General features: G+C 40.0%; 1 protein-coding gene across 1 annotated transcript in view; it reads right to left on the bottom strand.

Moving 5' to 3' along the window:
* UHRF1BP1L (UHRF1 binding protein 1 like) overlaps positions 1–11,237 on the bottom strand; it is a 113,039-nt gene that overhangs the window by 77,834 nt on the left and 23,968 nt on the right. Inside the window, exons 2-4 of the mRNA XM_019515008.1 lie at positions 6,635–6,797; positions 5,017–5,055; positions 2,744–2,835 (exon numbers count right to left, since the gene is read on the bottom strand). Coding sequence (XP_019370553.1) covers positions 2,744–2,835; positions 5,017–5,055; positions 6,635–6,797 — 294 coding nt within the window. The remainder of the gene's footprint in view (positions 1–2,743; positions 2,836–5,016; positions 5,056–6,634; positions 6,798–11,237) is intronic.

Raw genomic sequence — 11,237 nt, 5'->3', positions numbered from 1 at the left:
AACTAAATCCTCACTCACCCTAGGCCCAGGTGAGCCTCCACCAGGGCCCAAAGGGGGCCCAGCAGGGAGGTGCCAACTGTCGACGCTGGCTTGATGCAGAGTCACTTGGATGGACTATATGTGTTCAAGTCAGCAGGCCCGTATGAGCTGCATCCGAGGGTACTGAAGGAATTGGCCAGTGTCATAGCAGAACCACCGGCACAGCTGTTTGAGTGATCATGGCACTCAGGTCAGATCCCAGAGGACTGGAAAATGGCCAGTGTGGTCCCGATTTTCAAGAAGGGGATGGAGGAGGATCCAAGTAATTATAGGCCAATCAGCCTCACCTCCATCCTTGGAAAGGTCTTTGAAAAGATTATGAAGGATCATATTTGTGGGAGTCCAGCGGGAAAAATAATGCAGCAGGGAAACCAGCATGGATTCGTAGCAGGTAGATCATGTCTGACCAATCTAATTTTGTTTTATGACAGGGTCACAAAATCCTTAGATGCAGGAGTAGAGGTGGATGTTGTTTCCTGGGACTTTAGCAAGGCCTTTGATATGGTATCTCATCCTAGTCTCATAAATAAATGAAGAGGCTGTGACAGATGTTTATACAGTCTGGCAGGTGGCAAGTTGGCTTAGTGGTCGCACCCAGAGAGTGACAGTAGATGGGCTGGTATCGACCTAGAAGGATGTGGGTAGTGGGGTCCCACAGGGTTTAGTCCTTGGACCTGTACTCTTCAATATCTTCATCAGTGACTTGGATGTGGGTGTGAAGTGTACTCTGTCCAAGTTTGCAGCTGATACTAAATTGTGGGGTGAAGTCCACACTCTGGAGGGTAGGGAACAATTGCAGGTAGACCTGGACAGGTTAGAAAAGTGGGCAGTACACAATAGAATGCAGTACAACAAGGACAGGTGCAGAGTGCTGCACCTAGGGTGAAAAATATCTAGCACATCTACTGGTTGGGAAGTGAACCTCTTAGCAGCACAGAAGCAGAAAGGGATCTTGGAGTCATAGTGGACTCCAAGATGAACATGAGTCGTCAGTGTGACGAAATCATCAGCAAAGCTAAATGCAATTTATCATGCATCAGCAGATGCAAGACAAATAGATCCAAGGTGATACTTCCCCTCTGTGTGGCATCTGTCAGACCGCAGTTGGAGTACTGTGTCCAGTTTTATGTGCCATACTTCAAGAAGGATGTTGATAGACTCGAGAGGGTCCACTCGTATGGTTAAGGGCTTACAGGACAAGCCTTATAAGGAAAGACTGAGGGACCTGGACCTCTTGAGTCTCCACAAGAGAAGGCTGAGAGGTGATTTTATGTCCGCCTACAAATTCATTAAGGGGACGCAGCAAGGGATTGGAGATGCTCTGTTCACTAGGGCTCCTTTTGGGATAACAAGGAACAATGGTCACGAACTGACAGAGAGCAGATTTAGGCTAGATATCAGAAAAAACTTCTTCACGGTAAGGGAGGCCAAAATTTGGAATGGGCTACCAAGGGAGGTGGTGCTCTCCCCTACCTTGGGGGTCTTAAGAGAAGGCTGGATAGGCATCTGGCTGGGGTCATCTGACCCCAGCATTCTTTCCTGCCTAGGCAGGGGGTCGGACTCGATGATCTGTTGAGGTCCCTTCCAACCCTAGTATCTATGAATTTGGGATAAGAAATATAGTATCATCTCCACCACACATTCTCAGACTATTCAAAACAAATATTTTATGCAATTCAATTATGGTGAAACAAAATGTCCCATGCAACTTCCCATTTTACATGTCTCAGTAGTTTATAGTACTATGCATAAACCCAGCATCTACTTAAGTATATTTTAATACATGTCAGATGAATTATTCTACTACTACAGAATATTAATTTTACTCGTATTTATCTGTATGAGCAGGATTACAAAGCTGATTAAAATGTGTGTATTATGCAAGGCAAAACAGAAGAAAACTTTATGTTGAAAAGAACAGCCAAAATTGGTAAGACTTATACAGTCAAGAAGCTGCATTTTATTTGAGAAGGATGCTGAACTTAAAACTCATTTATAAAAATATTTTTTTATTTGATCCATGAACACCATCTTAGTTACTTATGAATTTTAAATAATGTTCAGAATACAATTTAACATTATTCATTTTGTTTGCCTTTGTCAACTTAGGCAATGAAAGTAGTTTGTCATGTCATGTCTTCTTTTATGATGCTCCTTTGAACATTACACAGGATCTCTAAAGCAGCGAAAATTTAGGTCCCAATCATGCATCTGGACTGATACAAGCACACCCTTTGCTACTGGGCAAAAGTGACCTTTCAAGAGGGTTAGGAACTCAAGTTCAGCAGGGCAGCCCTGAACAGAAAAGGATTCTAAGGAGAGGGTATGCACGTACCCATACTCTAAAGAAGGAATCAGGGGTACAGGAAGATAACACATGGAATCTCTGCCCCTTACCACCCTCCACCCTTTTCTTTGTTTTAGATTAGATCTTAATTGTCAAAAGTCAAATACTTGTAGGAAAACAAATTATCCCAGCCCTATTATCTGTTCCCCTCCCAGAACAGATAATTTTAGGCCTAATTTTAGCAGTGCTGAATACACAGGCCCTGACACTTTATTTTATAAAGATTATTGTATCTGAAACAAAAGGCTCTAACCTTTTTTCTAGAAACACAAATCCACCTGCCTACTTTGTTTCAAGAAAATAGATCCCATACTTTTAAATGTTTTGCACCAACTGCATGCAAACTTTACAACTAACCTCTGTCCTGATGCAGTTGCTATAGGCGATGGTCCATTAGGGGCACGTGGTTCTTCACAAGTACTCATTTCCATTACTACTTTATCCAGGGACTTGAAAAATATGTAAAGTAATTTGGTATAAATTTAAGTTTACTGTAGTAGATTAATGGGCAATATTTAGATCTCTCACAGAACTGAACACTAACTAAGTACATGGAGTTAAAAATGTATAAAACCATTCTATCCGTAACTTTTAGTAGCACACAATAATCATTCACAATTTTTTAAAATTCATTCTTATATATAGTGCTTGCTTTAATTTTTCACATTTCCCAGCTCTATCAGATTTTTCCACTGTTGAACACAAACTGTTATATTTACTGATCTGTAGCCAATTACATATTTTATAACCATTTACATTTATCTTAAATTTCTAAAACAAGGGAGATATTTCTGATTTTCTTTACATACAGTCTTTCAGTATGACCTACTGCTATGGTTTGTTTGGGTTTTGGGGGGTGGGGAGGGGTTGGTGTTTTTTGCACATTTTAATTGAAATTGTTTGAATTGGTTTGATGACCTGAATAAGGATTCCCCACAAGATGCAGCTGCCTGACCCTTTTCCATTAATACAGAGGGCAAATTATTTATATGCTGACAGAGAAAGGAGCTACCTGGAATCTGTACCAGAGAACTCTCCCTGAAATTGTATTACAATATCTAGTGCAAAAAGAAGGCCAATTTAAATCATAAGCAAAGTTTCTTAACATTGGCCACCTTGTTAAGAGTCTGATTTCCTGGAATGTGTTCATTTCTAGCAAAAACCCCACCAATCACACAACCAGAGCTCTAACTACCAAAGCAATATATACAGAAGGATGCCAACTGGATTCAGGTTACTTATAAAGCCAATTCCTCTCTTCAGTTACTCATACAGCCACACCTAGGATAATGATACTGCAGTTGCGTAATAGTACCAAAATCTTGCCAACAGACCTTTACATGTCCCATACTGGATATTATATCTTTTCCAGAGGAGTCAGCAAGTCTGATGACAGTCTACCGTCAACTTCTAGTACCAATTTCCATTCAGTAAAATTGTCTACAGAAAGCTCACATACAACAAAACACAACATTCGGAAATACTATCTCCTAATCATAGACTGCTTATTTTCTGGTGAGCTGACCTCAGGAAACAAACAGGCCTTTTTACTTTGGGTCAAACTATATAATCATTACAAATAGCGTGACTTACATTACTTTTCAGATCTGGCAGCTGAATCTCAGAATCAAGAGAATGACTATTATTTTAAACTCTGTGGGTCCAGGGAGAAGTGGCAAAGAATTTAGCATGTTATGAATCAACTATTCTATTTTCTCAAGACTTGATAAAAAGAAAGGAGGCAGAAGGCACAACTATTACGGTGTGGCAGAAACCTTCAAGTATTCAGGGGGAGTTCTGTTGCTGAGCACACGAGGGACTCCCCCCATTGGATGCTCCATCCACCCCACCATCTCAGTGTTCACGAGCCATACCTGGTACCTTGAGGTATGTAGAAAAAAAACATACAAAGCTGTGTCTATGGCCAAATCATCAAATCTCTCCAAATTGATTTGGAGCCTTCCAATTTGATTCGGAAAGATTAATGGGTCTCCTGATTCAATTTGGATTCGGAGGTTGAACTGCCAAAATTGGGCCAAATCTCCTCCAAATTGAATCAGCAACCAACCCTAGTCTCTGCATCTGGTAATAGGCTTGTAACAAGAGAATGAGAGCTGGTTAATGGCATCCACACAATTCCAGCTCCTTCATTTCCTAGTCTTTGTTAAGTCCTGTACAACTATAAATCAGCAGGCTAACTACCTGTAGAAGTATGACTTATTACTGTCTAAAAACTGCATTGCAACTCATAGGAAAAATGTTCTCACTAGGTGCCATGATTAGGTTACTTCTGTACTTTAAGAAAGGTTCTTGAAGTCATAAAAGGAGGAAATAGAAATTTGCAAGTAGTCTAACAGACAGACATCCATCTTCCAGGTGTAACAGAAATTCTTACAAAGAATTATACAAGAATTAGTTTTTTTCAAACTGGAATCAAGTAACAGCCTAGCAATCATGGCCAAATGTGGGTCTTTTAAAAATAAAATAGAGTAAAGTCACCAAAATATTAGTTTTTTGATCTCTGACTGGTGGTAATCAATAGACAGTTTAAATATGCCATTTCTAAATAACCTTATTTTATTTTCTCATTCCTTCCACAAAATCTAATTTTAGTTGATTTCAGCACTCACCAGAGAAATGGGCTGAGTTTTCAGTTTTGTCCATGGTATCTGAAAGATAAAACATTACTCTAAAGCAAATCAAATACACATTAAAGGAAATGAGACAATGACCAAAATACTGCTTAGCTTTCTTAAGGTACAACATAACAGCTATACTGAACTGCTGTATTTAAATCTGATAATAATCTGATGCAAGAAAAATCATACCCCCCCCACACAAACATGATGTGTCCTTCACGCAATTTAATTTGGGACTTACTGGTGGCCAATACGAAAATGAACAAAAAAAATAATCCATCCCTTTAACTGTCCTGTGAGGTGTTAGGAAACTCCTACACAATTTGCCATATTAGTCCTTAGAAAGCAAACAAATACTCATATTTACTATATTGCCATATAAATCATTGGATGTCTACATCTAATCATTTCATTTCCTGTACTTAGATCATCAAGACAAGCCCCAATTACAAAAAGAAACGGAGAACTGAGGTGCAATGGCAAAACCAGAGCAGATCATAGGCCAAGTTGAAGACAAACCCTGGACTGATATCTCATACTAACACAGTCCAGGAAAAAACGGTAGGTAGGCTATTGCCTTCCTTCCTTAGAGAACACAGTAACTTCACATATAGAAGAATAACTGACATAACCAAGGAAATTCCCCATCCCTGGCTATAGCCAAGGGCCCCTCCGCATGTTATATTTTAGGCTGCAATTAACATGCATACACACCCTATTTTAGGCACCATAAAATGACAAGCCAGTCATGTCAATGTCCCACCTATAATGTAGAACATTTTTGTGGCTGATTGGTATGGTACCTTAAATGTATGGTACCCTGAATGTATGGGGCTGCCCCAGGGCTGATGTCAATAACAGGCTGATTGTCTGCACCAGCCCCAAGGACAGCTCCGATTCTGCAACTGGTCCGTGGGCTGCCCTATAGGCTCCTCCACTGAGGAGTTTAATCCCTGAACCCAAACCCCTGCATGGGGAAAAATGAGGCTCCTAAATGGGGAGCCAAAGGGCTTCCCCCCACTGGCAACTTCAAACCTAGTGGCAGCTGACTGTCAGCTCTAGCCCCGGGACAGCCCCAGGCCATGTCCGCTTTCAATGCTGTGAACATCTAGCTTTTGACTTGCCAGTGCTGGGGAAACCTGGGATTAAGTTCCAGGGCTTCCCCTGCACTGGCAAGTAAAAAGGGTGTGACTGGGTTTTGATAACTGATCCCAAAATTGTGCTTCTTATTGTGTGTGTGGCATGGCACAAGGCACTATTGTTGGGATCAGGGAATCAGATCCCATGGCAACTTTAAACGAACATGCGCCAGGTACATAAAGGTATGTATAGGTAAGCAGGTGAGGAGGGTGGGGGGCATCTCCTCTGGAATTGTCATCGTTTATATAAAGATTATTTACCTTCCAATGGAGAAAAACTAAGAAACCATCCTACATCCTGCCTTTTCATTTTCTACAGTTAAGAATAATTCATAGCAAATGTATATCAATATACAACTTAAAGTCGTTTTCATAGTTTTTGTCCTTTTTTTTTTTTTTTAAAGAGGCACATGATAAAAGGGAAAAGGAGAGAGTCTTGCTCAATTGTTTGGACAAAATGAAATGCTCACCCTAAGAGATGCTTTATTGCAAAAGACCTTGTTTATAGCAAGCCATGTCGGAAGATCCAGCATGTTCTGAAGCACTTCTTCATCCAATTCTAAATTGGTCAACTGACCTTCTCCCTTTAGTGTACTAAGATTGATCTTGTCAGGTGACAGGTTTTTGGTGAACCTAAAACAGAATATGTATGAAAGCTTAATAAATGTCAGGGAAAGCATTCAGAGCTACCTAGGTTATAGATGCGAACTCATAATTCAGCAAAGTAATGATCTGAAAAAGAATGTGCTTTTAGAGTAGAGTTTCATTCTGAAAAGTGACTTTGTAAAAATGGCACTGTGAAGTTTCATATTTGTCTCTCAATTACTTGAATCAGCTCTGCTTCACTCAGAAGTAAACAGGCAGCATCAACTCATTGGAATCTATTCTTTCTGGTTTGTCAACTGCAGGATAAAGATTCCATAAGCAGAATTTAGTTAACTATTCATTTAATAGTATAGGCTAGTTGTGCTCAAACTCCAGTCCACAAGCAGGATCTGGCATGTGGAACCTCATCATCTGGCCTGCGGTACTTCCAACAAGTCCAGAAATGCAGTGGTAGGGGACTGATATCACCATTTAATTGCTCCCAGAACAGCAGCAATTAACACTGTCACAACTCTCCCACTGCCAAACTTCCAGACCCAGGGGGAGTCCTGTGGTCTGAACAATACAGCCCTGTGCATAGCATACAGCCTGGATAACAGCCCCATGGATGGGATTTGGCCTGTGGAGCCAGATAGGTTGAGTAAATAGTGTAGGGCCAAAATAGAATAAGCTTCTTCTACAGTTGCATTTGCTTTTAGCTCTACAGTGGTAATAGGAGGGAAAAAATGTCTTTCGCTCTTTAAGTAGCTACGACTGAATATATTCAAGAGGGTTGATGTCTTGAGCAACCTATTTTATAGTCAATTTTCAAACTTTAATTTGCACATTAAAACTTAAAAATAATTTAAAATAACAACTAGGTTTTAACACAGAAGGTTTCAAGAATATATGGCAGAAACTATTTTGATGAATATACCATAGAGCAAAAAAAGACAGGTTCATACATCCCATCATTAGTGCTTTTGAGCGGAGGGTAGTCTTAAGTGTCAGAGCACAACTAAGTTGTCTTAAAATGCAAGAACTTATGACATTTCTAAACTTCAAGGATCAGTTAACTGATGTATGAAGTTATACTATTTTCTGTAAAGGTGCTGTGATTAATTTAAATAGGCTCATAAAATATTGTCGATCAACTGCCATATTACTGACAAAATATGGTAAAGTCCAAAGTACATGGCTAACTTGCATCCTGGCAGACATGCAATTACAAGGCATAATAGGATTTGATTCCTGATCCCAACAATTATACTTCCTCCCATGCCATATGTGCATGGCAGAAGGTGCAAATGTGGGATCTAGCATCAGATTCCAGTCATGTCATATTGTGTGGTCCTGGGGTCCCCCTGCACTAGCTGGTTAGGTGCCTAGCAATCAGCTGATGGTTGGTTAGCTCCAGGAACCCATATGGCCTTTTGAGCCCTCCTGTGGTACCCAGAGCAGGTCAATGATCAACTAACTGTCGGCAGATTGGGACTGCCCCAGGGTTCACTCCTGGCGCAGTCCCAATCTGCAGTAAACTGGCAGTGATCACCCTGGGGTTCCAGCCCTGGAGTGGTGCCTGCTAGCTGTCAATCAGGTAATCATCATAGCCCCAGGGTTTGAACCCCAGGGCCACTCCTATCTCTTATCACCTGGCAGGGGCTGCCCCGAGACTGGAATCCTGGGGTGGTCCCTGCTAGCCGATGATCAGCTGATTTGGATGGCCCTGGGATTCAAGCCACAGGGCTGTCCTAATCTCCTGCCACCTAGCAGAGACCAGCACTGCCATTCTAAGTGCAACTCATATTTTCTTTAAGTAAGGAGAAGCAGATTCCTAGGCAACCCACCAAGTTATTGTCAAGTTAAGTTTATCATCTTGGAAACTTTTCCCCCAGCTGTCTCTCATTATTTTAAAAAGAAAAACAAAAAAACCCTGTTTTTTACTGCTCGTTTTGTGGTTTTATATCTCCTCCAAAATTTGTGAGCCCATTAATCCTGCCCAGCAAACCAAAATGCCCAAGCATTGAGTATTCTGTGGATCATATTACAATGAAAGGATGTTAGCCAACTGGACTTGCTAAATATGCAGATTTCAACCACTATGTTTAAGAGAGGAAATCAAAAACACAGATCAAGAATTACGTAGGTGCTCTTATTAAGGAGAAAAGGATTGTTCATTCGTTAAACTTTTTAATGACATTTCTTTTCTGAATGTGTTGTTTGTAAATTAACCAGCATCTTCATTAAAAAAAAAATAACTGGAACTTGACAAGTAGTTTCTGAATAGTTATATATTGTTTATTGTTCAAAGTGACTCAAAACCCAATATTTGTACAAATCTGTAACTATAGCAAAGATGACTATAAATATATACCATGTTAAAAATGAAAATGTGTTTTAATATTGCCCACAATTTCAATACAATTGATAATGCTCCGAGTACAAAAGATAACAGGGAAATTAAACACACTTTGGCCTTCTTCATTTAAGCTACCTCAACTTTATGTTTATTCCTGCTTCCCTTAGATGCTCCAAAATTCTCATCACATCACAGCCATCATAGGGACTACACTGTAGCATAAGACATGGCAATGCTCTTGGGAACTCAGAGCAACAATTTCTGTTAATTTAAGGCAACTTCACGTTGTGTTTCCATACATGATTTTTTTACCTTCTTGGATATCTTTAAATGTATCTTCAAACAGCGGGAGACATGACTGTGACAAAACCCTAAAATGTTCAGATGCTCCCAGAGAAACATCCTGGGTTTCCGTGAGCTGGCTGGTCCCCCCACTCTGCTGAGCAGGTATGCCCAGAAATCACATTTACCACAGCCAGTAACAGAAAAACAAAAGGCTTATAAAGAAGAACAAAAACTTTATAACAATAAAAGGAGCAGTGTCACATACTGTATTTTATCACACTGTGTTTAATAAAAGCAAAATTCAAGAGAACCTGCTACCTATTTTTGCATGACGTTACCTCTACATATTTCAGCACTGACACCCAAACTGAAATCCAAAAATCTACACTATAATTTTTTAGAGTCACTGTTTTTGCAGATTTTCACCAAAATCTACTAATTCAATTGAAGGTCTCTTACAGCAGAGAAAGAGTAAGTCCCCAGTCCTGTAAACAATTATGTATAAATAGAGTCCCATTGCAGGTGACTACCGTAAAACCATATACATGCATTAGCAGAATTAGACTCCAACACTGTCAACAACATTGAAAGAAAATCTAATTACAAATGTATTACAAAATATCTTGTGTAAGATGATGAAGATCTAACTCATTTTGAAAAACTGGAGTGTTTATACATGTGCTCCAGGAGGCATAAGGGGGTGCTTTTTCAGCACGGGACACTGCTACACGTGAGGCTGGAAGCTGTTGGAGCACGATAAAGGCATGACATTAAAGGCACTCACAGGGTCCCCACAGTGAAAAACGGCAGCAGGGTGCTTTGAACTGAAGCTCATTGAACGAGATTTAGTTCAAAGTGCCCCAATGCCATTTTTCAGCACAGGACACTGCTACACATGAGGCTGGAAGCTGTTGGAGCATGATAATTTCCACACTCTAGCAGACTCGATTAATTGAGTCTGCTCCCTGCATGTGTATAGAAGCCCTTTAGTATTAACATAGTCTTGACTATATTGTTTTAGTAAACATAGTTTGAAAGAAAAAAATATGGCATTTGAAAACTAGGCTGGCTTGTTTGGCCAAACTGTCCCCATATCAAAAGAACCATCACCAATTATAACAACCTGAAATCCTTAAGAGTAATGTTAAGTTAAAAATCTTTCTTCTTTTACATTTTTGTTTACTTGCATTAATGCTTCAAAATTATTTTTTCCAATTAATGATCTAACTTACTCTTCATAGTTTATATTTATTCCATCAGACCTTGCACAAAGCAAACAGGAATTTTAAGTTTGGTTAATCATCAGCTGTTGGTTTCACTCTCTGCTCCTTTTCATTAACATGAGTAGGGTTCTCAAGATTAGATTAGAATATAGAGCAGAGTCCTGGAGCATGAGGCCATGTCCCTGGGGCACTACTACAATTGGATCAACGGCTCTCCTGTCAGGAGAGAAACATGAATTCTCATTACTTGCTACAAGTATTGTAAACATCTGGAGGCTATAACAGGCTCTGCTAAGTGTAAGCAGGCTTTCTGCCCTGACTCCATCCCCCACACTGCTGCAGCAGTCTCACCTCAGCCAAACTTGCAAACGTTTGGTTTAGTAACACCGCAGAGTAATCGGAACAAAAATGTTCTCGTTGATTTATTTTTAATTTTATGAAGGCATTTGTTTGGTAATACTCTCTTACTGTCCCTCAAAACCTACATTTTAAGTCTGAGCTACTGTATCTTCTAGTGTCTCATTAAATTCAGGTTTAATAGTCAATGCAAAGTGCTATGTTAACAGCACATAACATTTGAGACTGTAAGCCCACAAGCATCAAGACTTTGAAAGTTATGGC

This window comes from Gavialis gangeticus, unplaced genomic scaffold (genome assembly GCF_001723915.1).
Source record: "Gavialis gangeticus isolate Ggan-Ray unplaced genomic scaffold, GavGan_comp1, whole genome shotgun sequence".
Classification (NCBI taxonomy): domain Eukaryota; kingdom Metazoa; phylum Chordata; order Crocodylia; family Gavialidae; genus Gavialis; species Gavialis gangeticus.
The sequence above is the reverse complement of the archived record's forward strand: the minus strand, read 5'-3'. Positions and strand labels throughout refer to the sequence as shown.